An 18,590-nucleotide genomic window follows, 5' to 3' on the forward strand; every position below is an offset into this window, starting at 1 on the left:
CATCTTTTTTCCAGACAGTAAGACCTATCAGACACAAAGGGAATAGTGTGGTGCCATCTTAAAGTCTTCTCTTCCCTGACTATTTGCTGTTCCTTACCACAAAAAGTATAAACATGTCCCAAGCTACCAACCAATCAACACAAATGTTTACATACATATCTTAGACTTTGGTGCCTTTAGTGCAGAATACTGTTGTGCATGTGTTTTAATAGCTCAGTCCTTATACAGTATAGCCTAACAAACTATTCTTATTGCACCACTAAAATCCATTTCTTCTCATTTACAAATTCAGAATAGTGCTGTCAGTGTAACTATATTTCAACTATGTTCTAATAATTGAGTGCTACTGTATCTTGAATGGCACTTCATTTCATATACACACATACCTACACAGTACTTTATAACACTCACACACCGACTGAAAGACCTTTCTCAGAAACGGAAATGGCACTATGTGGCAACTGTAATTATGCTTAATGTAATACAGTTCAGTAGCTCTAACACACCTGTGGCCTAACAACAATTGTTCAATGTCCATGGGCTCCGTGATGCATGGAGGGTTTTATACCCTTGGATTGTTATTGGTTTATAACAAACAAACGAAAAAGAAAATAAAAAATAAAAACAGCTATGGGTCTCTGGGATACATATTACAGTACAACTCTGAGTCAGTAACTGATGAGTATAGCCAGCATCCTTAAGAGGCCAGCCTGGGTATTGATTCTTGAGGATGGATGTGGCAGTCCTCTGAGGACAGAGTCCACTTGAGCCCTCGCAAATAATAAAGACACTCTCTAAGGCTAGACCAATTAAACGGCTTCAATTTGAGCTAACAGCTTTAATTCATTTCCAGCATGAGAGAACAAACTGGAGGTTGTGGGTGGTGGTTGGGGGGGGGCAATAACTCAGCCTTTCAATTACTGCTGAAAACACACACACACACAGACACACACACACACACACACACACACACACACAATGTAGCAGCTGAAGATATGTAAAGTCCAGAAGCCTCCGTATCTTACCTCTTTCTGTAGAGAATACTGAAGGTTTTTTATTGGGAAGCATCTGGTATATTAGGTAGCATCCACCTCCGCGAAGCTGCAGGTATTCTAGGATAGTGACTCATTTTGTGGAGCACTTTGATTTCAGAGTGGACAGGGATAGTTGTTGCACCTGGAAGCATATCATATGGATATAATGCTTGTCTAAAAGCTTTCCACGGGAAGTTAAATACATCTTGCTCAGTTAACCACTTAAAAAAGTAAGCACGTTGAATAGTTTTGCAAGGCAAGGCAAGTTTACTTATTTATAGAGCACCTTTCAAATACAATGGCAATTCAAAGTACTTTACACAGTGATACAGACAAAAATTGTTTATTTATTTGTTTATTTATTATTATTTATTTACTTTTTAAAGAATTTTCAGATATTACATTTTTTAAGAGATGCCATGTATTGCTATTCTATATTTTAAACTACAAAGTTAAAGTAATATCTAATCAATTTGAAATGGTTGTTCATTTTACTGAATATTCATTCATTCATTATCTGTAACCCTTATCCAGGTCAGGGTCGCGGTGGGTCCAGAGCCTACCTGGAATCATTGGGCGCAAGCGGGAATACACCCTGGAGGGGGGGCCAGTCCTTCACAGGGCGACACACACACATTCACTCACACCTACAGACACTTTTGAGTCACCAATCCACCTACCAACGTGTGTTTTTGGACTGTGGGAGGAAACCCACGCAGACACGGGGAGAACACACCAACTCCTCACAGACAGTCACCTGGAGTGGGAATCGAACTCACAACCTCCAGGTCCCTGGAGCTGTGTGACTGCGACACTACCTGCTGCGCCATTACTGATTATTATATATTCATATTAAAATGATACAAACATTGATTGCGTTAACAAACAAACCAAAAAGATAAAATGAAAGTTATAACTTCAGTGTAAGGTTCACCGCTGCACAGTTGCCTTATAATTATAGCATATTTTACATTTTAATATATATTAACATTTATTAATAACTATAAATATTAAAAAAACTCTAAATAAAATGTCCTTTTTTCATTTCAAGAAAAATGTACAAATGAAACAATGATTTTGAAAAAAACTGCATATTTTAAGTCCCTAATGACTTTTGTAGTTGCAATTGACTTTACTGCTTTCCATAACCAGCAATCTGATTGGCCCTTATTGCTGTAGGGCGGGACTTTATCTGTTAACAGCAAGCTGATTAGCTCTTTAAGCTGAAGGATGGGACATTATCCATAAACAGAATCCATGTTCTTTGTTATGAGAATTTCAACCGGTAATCGTTCCCTTATTTTTAAAGTCGTCTCGAAAGTGTCCTAAAAGAGTTTTTATCACATCCCTTGAGTGATATGCAGAAACACATGTGAGTAGTCTGGTAATTTCCTGGAGTGCTAAACATGAACTGTAATGAATAGAAGAATCACAACATTTAAAACAAACACTCTGTTCAAAATTAAACAGCTCTTTGTACAGTTACAGGTCCAGCCCTGATAGGACAGCGTCTGAGTCCGGACCCGGACCGCAGTCTACCTAGTCATGATCCCTGCTCTAGAAGCATGAAGATAGACGTGGATTTGTTCCAGTTTACATTGTAGCCACATGATTAGATATAATCAGAGAATCATCTTTCATTAAAGATATGACCCGTGGTCTTTAATCAGCTCCTAACCGAGTGTGCATGGCATAGAGAAAGAAGAGAAAGAAGAAGTATTGACTGTCTTTGGTCTGAATTAAAGTGAGAACAGTGTGTATGAATCAGAATGTTATAAATGCACTGGAGAGGACTTGATGATAGAGGGTAAGGGCAGTGTGCTGAAAAAAAAATCAGAGCAATGTGAGAGCAGGGAATCCATCACTAGGACTGATAAGGAGGCTTTATTATGCCCTGCCCCTCTGTACTGCCCACCTGACCCAGTGTGTGATATGAAGATGAAATATCCGCTGTTTTCCTTCGTTTTTATGCTTGGACATGTCATTTGTATCTACTTCCCCATAGGAGAGCCATGAAAGCCCATGGACAATATTAATAAAGAAAACATGGAATAGATGGGTTACATGGATGAGGATAAATCAGAGAGGAACCAAACCTAGAGTTTGCCAAAATGTGTTATTGTGGCTCAGGAGACAGTGTAAATTCGCATGATCATCTATGTGTCTGCCTGAGCTATCATAAGCACATTAACTCCAGCCCCAATGGGGGGCGCTACTAATCAAGGCTGTGTGACAGAAGCTGGTTGGGGGATTCTTGGATATTCATAGCCCATGTGTTATGAAGCAGTTGGACTTTTTTTGTCACTTTTTCTCCACCCCTATCTCATTAAAATTGACACAAAGTTCAACCAAGGTCAAATTTAGCTAAAAAGCCACAATGTTTTTGAAAACTGAGGTATTAAGGTACAAATTTAACGCCTATTATTTGTTGAGTGAGTATTTATAATTTTTATATATTTTTATGAAGTACAGCTCACATGGGAATTGTTTTGTAACACCTGCATGAACCAGTTTATGCTCCATAGGGTGGGTCTCCCACACAGGGTCAGTTATGTTTACAATAGGTTTAGTAAAGAACCTTTGCTTGAACTCAGTCCACGAGGTGTTATTATCTTGACTGTTTAATAACATGAAGAATCATTGTAAGAAATGACTGATTGCTCCTTTCTGTTCATTTTAACATTGTCAGTCCCTCAAATCAATTATGCCTAGAATGTAAATATTTTCCAGTATCATTCAGCCATAATCCTGATCCCTGGCCTACAGCTTTGAGGCCTGAAAGAGAATCTGAATGCTTAAGATGCAAAGATATTTGAATGCTAGACCGGCGATAGAATTGGTTTGGGGTTCCTGGTGGATTTGCTTCTTGACGAAGATGAATTTGGCTTCAGGGTTGTGGGCTCACTGAAATATAAATCATGTTGAATAAAAGAAGATTTTATGTTCCTATTGGGGATGTTTCAAGATTGTGAATTATTCTAAACATCCATTAACTTTCGAGTGCATGTCTTGAGTGGTAATTTAGAATGTGCCCCGGAGGTTCCTTTTTGTCATCTTTTGTTTTCTTCTTCTTTTAAAAATTCTACCCCTTTTGACAGGAAATCCTCTGCTCCGTCATGTAAGTCTAATTTGTTAGTCGCCTCCTAGGTCTGCACCATGCATGCCTCCAGCAAGAATAGAACCCCATCAAATTATTTCGCGCAAAAGGCCACTTCTCTTTTGGCCTTTATAATGCAGGCCAATTAAATGAAAGCAGCCATATGTTGGTTTGTCTTGAATTATATTTTCCCCTAAGGTCCACTTAATGATTTTTGTACCCAAAACAGCTGTAATGCATTTAGTACATGACCAGTTTACTACCTTCTTTCATCTCTTAATTTTAAAAACACTGTGTTTGTGTCTATGAACTCTTCTCTGATTGGCTGCCCAACATTATGGCTTATTCACAAAGCTGTCTGGACTGAAACACTCCTCATAATACTAGTGTAAAAGCTTAATAAATGGATATACAGCATATCACGGCCAAAAAGATTTGTAGACATCCACTCACTCAGAATTTCATTAATAAATCAAGGGTTTCCACATGGATTTGGACTTGCTGCAATAAAAGGGAGGTTTATGTTAGACATTAGAATATAGCTTAAGTAAGTTTATTGCATGCAGCCACAATAAACACTCAGAAGGTCAGTTAAGCCAATGCCGTTAAATGATTAGCACCACTCCAACTCCTCCCAAAGGTATTATTAGATGTTCCTCTGACACTCCAGAAACCACAATTTCGCTGGTCTGCAGCCCAGTATTTGTGAGAATATGTCAATACTGGAGGCATTTTGAAGTAACAGCTGTCATTCATTAGAAATGTTGTCTACAAATGTGTTGTGTTTGTCACATCACTGAGGGTGAATTATGGAGCAGCCGTGGCCTGGTGGTTAGGGAACTGAGCTTGTAACCTGAAGGTTACCAGTTTGATCCCCAGAGCTGGCAGGTTCATGAATGAAGTGCCCTTGAGCAAAGCAGCTAACCCCCAACTGCTCCCCATGTGCCATGGCTAGGGCTGCCCACAGCTCCAGGGCATGTGTGCTCACTGCCCCCTAGTGTTCACTAGTGTGTGTGTGTGAATGTGTGTTTCACTGCACGGATTGGGTTAAATGCGAACAAATTCCTCTGTGTGCAAGCACACTTATTCTAATCTGAATTCCAAGGTTTTTGCATTTTAGTTGTTATATGGACTTGGTAAACAATAGTCTTGAAACTTTAATAGTGATTTCATACTACATACAGATTATATGTGTTTTATTTGTTGCAGCGCCTTAAATTGATATTAAATATTATGAAAATATGGATAAATAATCTACAAAGTGTTTGTCTGTGTCCAAAAGTACAGCTATAATAAATAAGCCCTCAAGTGGCCTAAATGAAGTGTGGTATTCATATATAAACCTTCTGTTATGTCTAACTCAAAGCTATAGAGACAATTACACTCCACTTAAACGTGAACTTTAGAGAGCGCCGTAAAGAGGCACATTCACACGGGTGGTCGCTCCTTTAGTATCCGCCCACCTGCACCGAGTCTGCCTTCGCAATGCACCACTGGCATTTCATACAAACCTCTTATCCTGTTAAAGACTTCCAATGAGCAATTAAGATTAATCAGGGAATTAAAGTCAGCTCCATTAAAAGCCATTCCAGCTGGCTATTTCCTTCCACTCTCCATTGGCTCCTGGTCAGCTGGTTTAGCTCAACAAAGGCAGATTGAACTAAAGCATTTATAATCTCATTTCAATTAATCAGGAACTAAGTCAATCATTAAGCTGTTCCTGATTGGAAATCTGATATATGAGGCAAGCATACGTGTACGGAATGCATTTTCACTTACCGTCCACTTAATTAGAAACTCTACCCATGTAGCTCAATGGTGGTTTAGGGTTTAACTAAAAAACTGTTATTTTTTCCAATGCACACAGTTAGTGTTTTCCATTTTCTAGCCCTTCACCTATTTTTGAAACTAGGGGTAAGGGTCCCTTACATAGTTCTGATATAGCATCTGTTGATTTACATTTTGGGTTATCCAAACTCTAGCCCTATAGCCTGGTTCCTGATCACTGAGATGCTTTGATTAGAGATTTATTGGTGGTGGGCCACTCGCAGGCCAGTTTTTTAGAAACACTTGTTGCTCCGTGTAAATTAGAGACTGTTGTCCATCTGTTAAAGGACAGTTGGGCTGCACTGCTTAGACCTTCATAAATTTTCAGTTTCTGACCAGCAAGCTGCTCTAGGCTGAATATTTCTGAATGATGGCCCACTCTCAGCCCAGTTGTTCCTGTGACGTGTATAAAATCTCCAACAATGTTGTGTCTGATGGATAACTGCATAACTCATGCGAACCATGTCAGTCACATTCTTATGCTGAAAATAGCCCACCATATTAATAATATCTGGTGAACAGCAACCATGCAGTTAATTGACCAATAATTAATGATGTGGAAGGACTGGAGATTATCAGCACAACAAAAAATACTGTGTATAATTGTCTAATAATATGTAAACATGTTTTTTTTTTTTTTTTTTTTTTTTTCAGACATTAGCCATAGGTCAGAGTGGGCAATTTAAATAACTGTAGCTGATAGCATGAAAATAGGTTGATTATGATTAAACACAGATTGATTAATCTTATTTTATTAATCATTCCATGCTCCTAAAATTAATGTTTTTCTTTTTCATTATTTACCACTTTAATTCTTTACTAGACTGTGTTTAAAAAACATTCACATTCACCCAGATATATGTAACAAACACCATGCACTTTATGCATGGTCACTAATAAAGCCATGCTTTATGACCATATTACTCAGGGTTAATGTTAGTAAATGTAATGTTTTATTATATATTTATATATTTTATTTACTTATTTTTGCCCAGATCCTGATGACGATGAGCAGAAGGTGAAGACTCAGAGGCCAAGGTCAGCTGACCAGCCGGGAGTGTTCCAAGCTCAAACAGGTGAGCTTGAGCTCTAGTCTTGACCCTTATGTTGGAAGAAAAAGTGGAAACCCCCACCAAAAGCACAGGGTCCCCGAGGCCCCAGCGGAGGAGACTAAGCCTTGACTCACCCGCATGCAAATGAAGATATAATGCGATTATGAGATGTGCAATTAATTTGATTTGCCCATTTGCTCTGTGATGTTGCCTTTACACAAGGACAGCCCCCACCCCTTCAAAAATAAGCCCGTTCTCCACCAGTCAGCTTTTCTAGACCCCGGCCTGACAGGCCTTGAAACGTCTGGCTGATGGGGAGGTGGCTCATTTTTGAAAAGGGAGCGTCCCAGGACATCCTGTTCATTCGCTGTAGGCCTCATGCTTACTCCAAAGAAAAACTCTTAGGCTTAAGGCATGTGACTCTTTATCTAAGCTGCCCACTCCATTTAACATCTGTGGAGTCCTCTCCTTCTACATCTTCTTTCCTTTAAAATCAAGCAAGTCTTGACTTTGCAGTCTGTTTTGCTTGCATGGGCACTTAATGAATATTTGAAAACTGTGCTCATATTGGGTGGAATTGACAAATGACCTTACCAGAAATCTAATAATAATCTTCTTCCTGTGTGTACAGTAAAACACAGTAGGGCTTTTGTTTACCTTGGCTTTTTTTTCTGCTGGACACCTGTTCACCTGTCTTTCACTTTATCTATTACACCACATGGAAGGTTATGTATGTTCTTGCCTATTATTTGAGTGCTTGAACTACTACTAATTAAGCCATGACAGCCTCAGACGGCAACAGATTAGGGTTTGAAGGTTTAGACAAGAACACCATGCTGTACATTTGAGACCATTGACAAGACTCCCAATATCTCTAGTCTGTGATATGATTAAAATATTAAGTCACTCTGGATAAGAGCATGTGGCAAATGCCATATATCTCAATGATGGCTAAAAGCTTATCATCATTGAATGGATTGTAGTCAATTAGTTTAGCATTTTAAATATTTGCAATGGCCTTCTTTTTTTTACCTGTTCTCATGTAGGTAATGACTGAATTATTAACAGTTTTAATTCGATAATAAGACAAATTATATTAACACATGCATATTAAGCATGTATGGTAAATATTAAATACAACAATGTATTAATAAAATAATATGAAACAATCCAGTAACTAAGTGGGTTAAGTTTCAATCTCAAGGCCCTATTTAAAGGGCATAAAGTCACTCACGTGTGTTCTAACCTGCATCCTGTGAAGTGATGAAGCTCCACCTTATAACCTTGGGATAAGATGGAGTGGTGTTTTTGATGCAGAACTAATCCAACATTAATTCCTTACCTCTCTAAATGTCATAAAATCTTATATTCAAAGCCTTCTTGATTTAAAGACTTTAAAAAAAAAGTTGACAGACTCCTTATTGATACCTTTGATTTGAGGCAATAGAAAATGTATATTTAATAAATTAACGTGACTCTATTAACCCCTCCCCCACTCTCTGCTCATTGCAGGTGACCCAGCAGCGGAAGAGTGGTCTCAGTGGAGTGTGTGCTCACTGACATGTGGGCAGGGCTGGCAGGTGCGGACGCGCTCCTGTGTGTCCTCTCCGTACGGGACGCTGTGCAGCGGCCCACTCAGAGAGACGCGCCTCTGCAATAACACTGCCACCTGCCCAGGTGAGCCTCAGCATCAAGCAGGTAGAGTACCTCCCATCCCCTTACACACATACACACACACACAAAGTCACAAAACTGCATGCATGCACTACATGAAAGCATGGGCACAGACACACACACACACACACACAAGGCTGACACTTTGAAACAACCACAAAAACCTTTGTGAAATAGCATCGCTTATAATCCATACATTTGGCAAATGTTACCTCAAGTTTCTTGTGTTTGTGATTAAGTTTACTCTTGTTGTTGTGTGTGGGAGTGTATTTTGTACAGTTTCTGAAAAGAAAATGTACAAATATTCAGTATGTCTGGTTGTACGTCGATGTTTTGGTGCCCCGGTATTATAGCTTTGATTTTGTTTTTATATTGTGGCTTTTCCAAAACCTATTTTTTCCATGTCGAGTACGAACAATGTTAGTACAAATGTTATGGACTTGTTTTAGTTGGTTTTCGGCATAATGTGTGTTATCTTACTTTACAATAGAAAAAAAAAAACATGATTTCACAAGAAGAACATCAAACTTTACATGTTGTTGGCATATGTTTACATTTCTTTTGCTTTTTGTGTATGTGGTAATATTTAGAATAAGAGCAAAATCTGATGGAAACTGAAAGGTGAGAGTGTAGAGGGTTGAAACACTGACTTCAATTTTCAGTCGAGTGGAGCATGGACAGGGACATGACCGTTGTTGTGTTGGCTTTGTAAAATGTGTATTTTACCCCAATTTTGAAGTACTGGTGTATTGGACCAAAGCAGCACACTATGTAACTGTTCACTTTGTTTGTACTGATTATGTATAATAGGCAACAGCCTCTTTCATTGGACAGCCTCTAATAGGCAACGTAATGGTGAAAAATTAGGGTCAGCATTTTCATCTGCATAATTACATTGCAGAGGTTATGCAAAATCACGTCTGAGCCTGGATCAGCAGTCATTCTTGTAAAGTCTGGTGCATATGACCCCGGGAAGAGCTTGAGTCTCCAGTGCCTTTAAACACTAAATAGATGATGCAAATATTCCTGCTTGTGAGGCATTTATGGATTACCATTTGTTTTAGGATGATCATCACTTCTGCAGGTCGTTCCATATGCTAATTCCATATTTATGTAAATTAGCTAACTCAATTTATCTGTCGCATTTGATATTCTGCTGTGGTATTGATATCCACAGCCCATGCTTTGATGATATATCGGATGCCATAATTTGAGTTTATGTATTTATTTGCTTATTTTTTTATCTAACTGCAGTCGGTGGATTAGGGTTGTAGCATGTGGTTTCAGGGCAAAAAGCAGATCATCTTAAAATTGAGAATACAAGCAGAAAATATACTTCATATATAGAGATTATGCATGGAGTTGTGTTCTTCAGGTCAGGACTCACTTCTTAAGCTCATGCAACAAAGGCTGACAGTACACTGGCCTGACATGCTTTACTATATGTTAACTTTATTTTGGGTAAAATGTGGAACAATTAATCATTCGTTAAAAAAAACAAAACAATATATGCTTCACCCACATCTATCAATGCTTCACCCACAAATGCATTCTACTTAGGACAAGGTGTACAGACAGTTAAAAAAACGTGAAAATTATTATTATTGTTATTTAAACAATACCAGTAAAGTTGTGAGTTTTTTTAATGGGGTTATATGCTATTTATCTTTATCATTCTATAAATTGATGTCAACTTAATGTCTTATAATAAAACCCACATATTTGTGCGGAAAATAGTGCACATAAATATTTTGGAAAAAGAAAATGCTGTCTAATCTTAAATCCATAAACCTAGATGATTTATGAGGATACACTCTGTGTAAAACAGTGCTGAAATTGTGTTTAACCTCCAAACTACTGCTAGGATACAGTGACAAAGACAAAAAATGTTAGTGTCCAGTTACATTATGGGAACTCTATATGTAAAAGAGGATATAGGGGGTGTACCCATTTTCCACAGATTCATGCTGTTTTTGGGTCTTAATTAAATGTCAGTGACATGATTTGGTCAAAATATCATAAGGATACAGCAACACAGCACCATTTTTACAGCCTGAGTCAGACTTGCTCGTTCAGTAATGTGTTTCTTTAAGTGATAATGAGCCAATGTATATCCCACAGCTGTAAGAAGCAAGTGAATGGAAGCTGTCATAGTTAGTCAGTTCTGCCTGGCTCTTCTTCATGCCCGTTCCTGTTTGTAGAGTTTTTGTTCAGTGTTCTTAATTCTCTGTGCTCATTTTTTTTGTTTTGCCTCATCTTTGAACTGTCAGGTGAATGCAGGTTCATCACTGGTGTTGTAGACACTCAGATGAAAAGGCAGTGCCATGGAAAGGTCTCCCCACCTGGTGTTAAAAACTGAGCAAATCAGAATCATGGCAGCCCACAAAACACAGCCATTGGTTGTTTTATTTCACAGCTTTTTGGGTTGGTAGGCTCCAGATTCCCAAATTAATGTGCTTATGCACTGGAAGAGTGATTTTTCTCATACAATGTCCCCATTAAGTAGAACAGTAAGGCCTGTGATCAAATACTGCACCCAGTTAAAGAGCAGTGTTGCACTAAAAACCCATTTTTTGTTTCTTTCACTACAGTGATATTAATCATTTAGAGCCTTTTTCTTGGAAAGCAGAAAAAGCTACAGAACAGTGTGTGCTATGAAACTATTGGCAGCAATTTGATTAAAATGGACGGAGCAATTCCGCACTAGATACACCACACCACTTATGTTCATTATTACACAGCAATGCCACAGCCACAGCACACCACTCACTCATACTCCCCTTACTACTGATGTCCATTAATAAACAGCTATGCAACAACCTCTCTCTCTCTCTCTCTCTCTCTCTCTCTCTCTCTCTCTCTCTCTCTCTCTCTCTCTCTCTCTCTCTCTCTCCACTGGCCTTATGTTAAGTCTGTTTATAATTGACTGGATACAGCCATGTTGTAGCATATAGATTAAGCCGAGATGGTTTCACTGGGACAAATGCTAGGCTAGCCCTAGCTTAGCTCCCGTCCTAAAGAAGCCACATTGTATATCTGGTTCACATTCCAAGTGAATTGAATTAATTGGCAAAAGCAATTATGGCCACATTTGTTTAGTTTGGAGATGGATTATTATTCAAAGTTGTTGAAGCATGAACTTTAGAATACTGTTACAGCAAGAGGAAGCTCCTTCAACCTTGGCTTTTCTGTCTCAAGCTGCTTTAACATCTTTTCATTAAACAGACCTGTCGTTGTAGCTTCTCTTAATCACAGCCATCAAAAACCATCCATTACTAAATTATTTATTCTTACTATAAAATTGAATATCTCTCTCTCTTTCTCTCTCTCTCTGTGTGTGGGGAGAGAGAGAGAGAGAGAGAGAGAGAGAGAGAGACAGAGAGAGATATGTGGATGGTGTCCTGATGCTCCGCTTTTCTGCTAAAGCCCATAATAATCAGGAGGAACATGCTGTGTGTGAGAGAGAGAAAGAGAGAGAGAGAGAGAGAGAGAGAGAGAGAGAGAGAGAGAGAGAGTGAGCGTGTGTGAGAGTGTGTGGGGGTGGGATTGTACCAGCAATGTCCTGCTGATGAGGGCTGACACTACATCATTTGGCAGTCTTTTTATTTTAATTAATTTCTGCACAATTCAGGCGTTGAGATTATAAACAAAGTCATCGAGGGTGCTTTGATATAAAAGGGTTAACTGATGAAAAGCTAAACCACTGAGATTGTTCATTTATAAGTCAAACTCTCATCTCAAAAGTGAACTATAACAATGTCTTCACTTTTTATAAAGGCACTGCCAATGACTTTCTCCAAAAATATAATTTATACATCACATCATTCTTAATGATATAACTATGTAGAATTGTCAGACAACTGACAGAATGCCTCTGTATGGTTTACCCACCCATATCCAGCCTCATTTTTTGGACAAGGAGGACATGAAAGTGTTTATTATTATTATTATTATTATTATTATTATTATTATTATTATTATTAATTGCATGGCCATAAATGGCTTTGAAGCATCAACCATGTCTATGGAAATAAACGGGGTGGGGGCGGGCGGTGGGTTTAATAAATACAATGCAAGCCAATGGAATTTCTTTTCAGCTCCGATATGAGTTCTATGATATCCATGGTGATGCCTTTATGAAAAGGAAGCTTCATCCCACCAGCAAGCCCAAAGGCTGAATTAATCTCTCCCTGATCATCTAAAGAAACTCTGCCATCTCTTCACAATGTGTGCTGAAATATGTCTTGTGTGTCTGCCTCTCATTATGGCAGGGCTCTCAACTATTCAGGTGCCAAGCAGCACTAAATGAAACGCACCCGGCTCTTTTTAATGAAGAAATTCAATTCAGAGCTAAGGGGTTTCTGTTAAATGAAATCTCACACAATTATTTGAGGGAGATAAAGTCGTTCTCACCTCCTGACACAGTGGGAGACCTAGATTATGCAAATAGTGTGTTAAAAAGAGCATAAGGCAGTCTAAAGATCATACTCTATGCTTTAAACCTTTAATAGAGAGTCAGAAAGCAGCTATTCATGGCTTTTAACCCGTTCCTCTCATTTAATTACATTGTTTCTGAAGAATGTTCTTGTATTTAAAGTGTGTGTCATTATACCCCACTTACTCAAATTGCAGACATCTTTGTTTTTTACTGTGATTGAACAGGTTGGTAATGACTGTTCCATAGCGACTGCATTCTTGATGTGCGCCCTCTCAGCAAATACCAAGTGCATCCAACAATAAAGGCAGTTTGTGGCTGCTTTTACACTGTGATAGAACACACAGTAGAACACAGAGAGCACAGAGAACCTCTGTGACATTGTGAATCTCTGAGGTGTCAGGAACTAAGGATAGTGCAACTTGTAACCTCCCTTACAAGGGATGGGGGGGGGGGGTATTGTTCAGGGAAATGGGATATTTCTGTGGTTAAGGAACATGTTACTGTTTTAGCTGTGTGTAGGTATTTGAGCCTAACAGCATGAAAACAATTTTCACAACCACACTGACGCATGAGTTAATGTTTCAGTGATCTACCATCAGCAGCACAACATGCACAATTTTCATATCAGGATTGGCAATTATTTCATTAGCTCACCTCCCACGCCGCACACTGGGTGTGTCTGTTTATTTAGTTACTTATTTATTCATTGAATAATTTATCCATACCTGCAAATATCTCCTCTTAATCTGTATTCCATGTTTCTCTTTAGTGGACTGATGGCAAATGGGGCAGTTACAGCACTCTGCCAAAAGGTGGCGCTATCTCTTTGCATTTACCCTTTGAACACCGTGACTCAGAGACAGAGCCCCGCCTTTATTAGGGCCTCAGTAATAATGCTGTCACTTCTTTCTTTGGGCTTATCTGAGTCACTGGGTTACTTAATAAGGTCAGATAGGAGGCTAAGGTTCACTTATAAGTACATACATGAAGCCATAGCTTTATATATATATAAATCAGGAATACAGTTTCATTGGACCGCCATGTACTTAGCCCAGAGCAAGTGTAATAGAAGTATAGAATATTTAGTTAGCTCATCCCCTACAGACTAATGACATAAACCATTCTTAACCATAAATAAATATAAATAACAGGGATTTTGTCTGTATTCGGCACATGTCGTAGTTTATCCTGTGAAATGAAAACACAGATTATAGTCTTGCTACCCTCGCAAACCTTAGCTTTTAGCATTTTGCCAGTATTTTGTTTGAGTAATGAAGTCTTTTTGTCATTCTAGGGAAGGTTTGAAGACTATATTGCTACATTAAGATATTTTTAGGAGTAATATTAGTTACTATGCTTCCTTCTTCAGACAAAATTCCCATTAAATGAAATAAAAATAATAATATTGAATTGCTAATTCTCCTTATTAAACTGTATTTAATACATGTAAAGAAGTGATATCCTAATAAACATAATCATAAATCAATGTCCAACCTGATGCCTTTACTACACTCCTGAAAAATAAAAGTAAATACATATTAATATATGTGTATATACTAATGCTACCAGTACATTTTACAATTCAAAGTTACATCGACTTTACACAGTTCACACTTTACAATTCATAATGTCATGAAAAGATTCAGGGAGTTGAGAAAAGGCCAAGGGTGGAAACTGCTGCTCATTGTGCGTGACAATCGAGGAAGTAACTGTTCTGTTGACTTGATGGCTCGGGAATATTTTATATAATCATTTTCACTAACACAGTCTGCCTCTGCACAGACAAAAACAGCCTGGACCTGTATTCTGCAAAGAAGAAGCTATATACTAATTTTGCCCAGAAATGCTGGTGAATTCTCTAGGCCTGAGGTTGACCAAAAGACTATAGAAACGTGTAAGAAAAGTACACATTTCAGTCTTATATATACTTATTAAAACAAATATTGGATTCTATGTGCCAAAGATCAAACAAAATGACCAACCAGTTGCGAACACAATACAGGGGGTCCTCGACTTACGACGTTGATCCGTTCCTACGTCGCGTTGTAAAACGATTTTCGGTGTGAGTCGGAACATGCGTACGTACTGTACGTAAATAACATACTGTAAGCACTTATCCTATCCTAACATCTATCCTCCTCGGTCCCGAGCCGCGTAACCGTGTATTCCTCCGCCGCACCGCACACAACAAACACGAAGTTCGCGTTACGACGTTTACGACGCAAAACCACTTAAGTCGAAACAAGGCTTTATACAGTAAATGGGAGATGTGTCTTAACCACAGAACATCGTAACTCGGCACTGACGTAACCCGAGGACCTCCTGTATACAATATTTGCATATATGTGAAGGTACTATTTAAAAGAAAATTGATGTGACCCAGTAGTAAATCCTTCTGTCTCAGTGTTTGTGTGTTGCAGGCAACAGTTTCTAAATTGGTTTATATTTAACTAGAATAGAATGAAGAGATTGTTTTTTGTTTGTTTGTTTTTTGTTTGTTTTTTTGTTTTTGTCCTTTTGTCTATTAACAAACATTTCCTGTCAAGGTTGTGTTTCTGCTATGCACCCTTGAAGATTAGATTGTAAATGCTGGAGCGTTCTTATTGTACATTTATATTTTTTGGAGTTGCTTTTTGGTTCACCTGGCACTCATCGGTGATGACTTTCATCATTACAATAAAATTTCCTAAATCATGGAAGCAGACTGTCCTCTTCTATAGTGGGTCAGGTTAAGACTTTACTGATGGATGTTTGCATCACTTTTAGTGATACGTTCCATACCTAAGTAGGTTGGTATGAAGATGGATCCCTAGATTGGAGAAAAATCTCCTGTGTGAAAGCAAACAAGTGATCATAATCCACTTCCCCAAAGGAGCCCTGAATACGTCCCTGTAAGACAACCCCCAAGTGTGGAAATGCCCTAAAGCTCCAGATTGTTTGTAGTGGTTGTAGTGGAGTAGATTTGTTTGCTGTTGGGTTAACTTCGTTTGCTCTCTGTCTGCTGTTGTTCAGACAGCTCTTTTCTATTTTTTTAATGCTTGTACAACCATCCATCCACTCTTCCTCTCTTTTTCTTTTTTTCCTTACCAATATCTCTCCTTTTTGCTGTCTTTATAAGTCTTTTAATCTCTCTCTCTCTCTCTCTCTCTCTCTCTCTCTCTCTCTCTCTCTCTCTCTCTCTCTCTCCCTTTCTCTCTCTCTCTTCTGCTTCTAGAGTTCAGTGTGTGGTTACACAGTCAATAGGGCAGTCTATAATGTAGTTTAAATTTCAGACACAGATCTCTGGGCACATTTTCATCTTTAGTGCATGCAATCAGAGATATACAAGTTTCTGCTGTGGATTGCCCACCTCCTTTAGACCAGCTTTACAAGATTTCCTGCTGAATGGAACATTTAGTCAAAGACACTGGCTCTATTTTTGTTGCCAGTATTTGGCAAATACCAGTGGTAAATGTGAATACTGATGACAAAAATGAACACATCCCATGCAGTTCACACCTAGCTAGTTGTATTAGAGTAGTTATAATGATACTGTTCCTGTTCCATTGGCCCTTGTGCCAGTATTAAAGGTTATGGTTATATATTTTGTGGTACCAGCTGAAGGTACAAAAGGACTATGGTGCTTGAACGTTGTTTGTCATTAGTCATTCTTGGTATTTAAAGTAGCATTAATTAATTAAAAATATGAAGGATTCAGTTGTGGAGGTAATCTGTTTACATTTGAATTAAAGTAATACTAAGCATTATGTCTTATAGTAAATTAGCCTTTATTAACACGTAGCAAAGCTTAATAATGTGCCATCGAATCAAACTAGCTGCCCATTTCTGCAGCCATCAGGACACATATTCTGTAAAGTGTTAACTGGAGGTGTCTAATAACCGATGTCTTATTTAAGTGGTAAATTTAGACGTTACATTAAAACCCTAAAGATACAAAAGTCTTTCGCTTAGAAAATTCTTGTAAAACTGGCGCCTTGTGACCAGTGATTCCAGGTGGACTTTGGACACACCACCACCCTGGACTAGACTTTTATGGGTGCTGTGTTTTGCGAATTCTGAATGGTACAGCCACTAAAATGAATACCAATCCATTTCTGTGAACACAAATGGATGCAATAAATGTGGAATGGAAATGTGGCTGTCAGGTCACAGATATTTTAATCGAGAGTCTTTTAAAAGTGGCTGTAGGATCAGAATTATAAACAGTATCTACTTCAAATTGGTTGTTAAATGGTGGCACTTTCTAGTGAGTCTGTTTAGAGCATCTGATTGATGCTTTTAGAATGTTAAAATGATCTGCACTGGATGAACTTCTCTTCTGAAATCAGTTAGGTCTACCTGCTTTTAATGCAGAGTTCCCAAAGCAACAGGGTTCCATCAGTCTACCCATCTATCCGTTATCTATCTATCCATCCATCTCTCTCTTTCTCTCTCTTCTACACTCACCCGCTTCATGTGAGTTTTTCTGTGCTCTGTGTGCAGTTTGAGCCATGGCTCCTTTGAGCTTTGCACTACAGAGTGAGATCAATTATTCATCAGCATACATAATTCACACACTACATCCCTGCTCAACACAGAGGAGGCCATCTCTCTCTCTCTCTCTCTCTCTCTCTCTCTCTCTCTCTCTCTCTCTCTCTCTCTCTCTCTCTCTCTCTCTCTCTCTCTCTCTCTCCTCTCTTCCCCCACCCTCTCTCCCCCTTCTAAATCTCGTCCATCTATCTTACACCCCACTGACTCTAATAAAATTTCTCTCTGTCCCTCCTTCACGATATCTCTGTTCTTGTCTGCATCTCTCGTTCAGCATCTGCTTTTTATTTCTTATTCTGTTTCTCTTTTGGCTTTCACCATTATGGTTGCATTCTCTTTCTGTTTTCTTTCTGTCCATTCACTTTTTCCTTATTCTCTGTTTATTCTATCTATCTATCTATCTATCTATCTATCTATCTATCTATCTATCTATCTATCTATCTATCTATCTGTGTTGTCTGCACCCCCCCCCACATTCATATAATATATCTCTCCCTCTAATTTCCCTGCTTGTGTCTATGCTCTTTATCTTCTCTGATCAGTTTCTTTCTGCGTGCTGTCTCAGAGAAGTGTGTGTCTATGTGTGTGTGTGAGAGAGAGAGAGAAAGAGACAGAGAGAGAGAGAGAGAGAAAGAGAGACAGAGAGACAGAGAGAGAGAGCTGGTGTGGGGTTGTAATGCTAGTTTCCTGATGCTGCTCTTTTCTCCAGCTTAAGCCCAGAATGATCAGGAGGAACACGCTCTGTGTGCATGTGCATGTGTGTGTGTGTGTGTGTGTGTGTGTGTGTGTTAGCCCTCTGGGCTGTGTGTATGTTCTCCTATGTAGTCCTCCGCCTGGCTGGCTGTTGCTTTGGCGGTTGTTGCACCACAGTGGTCTGGCACGGACCCCCACACTCCCACCTCAAGCATTATCTCATGACTCACTCACAGCCATCATGTGGC

General features: G+C 38.8%; 1 protein-coding gene across 7 annotated transcripts in view; it reads left to right on the plus strand.

Moving 5' to 3' along the window:
• Positions 1-18,590, plus strand: part of adgrb2 (adhesion G protein-coupled receptor B2) — a 341,993-nt gene that overhangs the window by 163,216 nt on the left and 160,187 nt on the right. For 4 of the 7 annotated variants that reach the window (XM_066673975.1, XM_066673976.1, XM_066673980.1 and 1 more), the window contains exons 3-4: positions 6,954-7,034; positions 8,523-8,708. The exons of 1 other annotated variant lie outside the window; for it this stretch is intronic. In XM_066673975.1, the coding sequence (XP_066530072.1) occupies positions 6,954-7,034; positions 8,523-8,708 (267 nt within the window). The remainder of the gene's footprint in view (positions 1-6,953; positions 7,035-8,522; positions 8,709-18,590) is intronic. 2 more of the 7 variants (XM_066673982.1, XM_066673977.1) reach the window with 1 other exon arrangement.

Source organism: Hoplias malabaricus, chromosome 6 (assembly GCF_029633855.1).
Source record: "Hoplias malabaricus isolate fHopMal1 chromosome 6, fHopMal1.hap1, whole genome shotgun sequence".
NCBI lineage: Eukaryota > Metazoa > Chordata > Actinopteri > Characiformes > Erythrinidae > Hoplias > Hoplias malabaricus.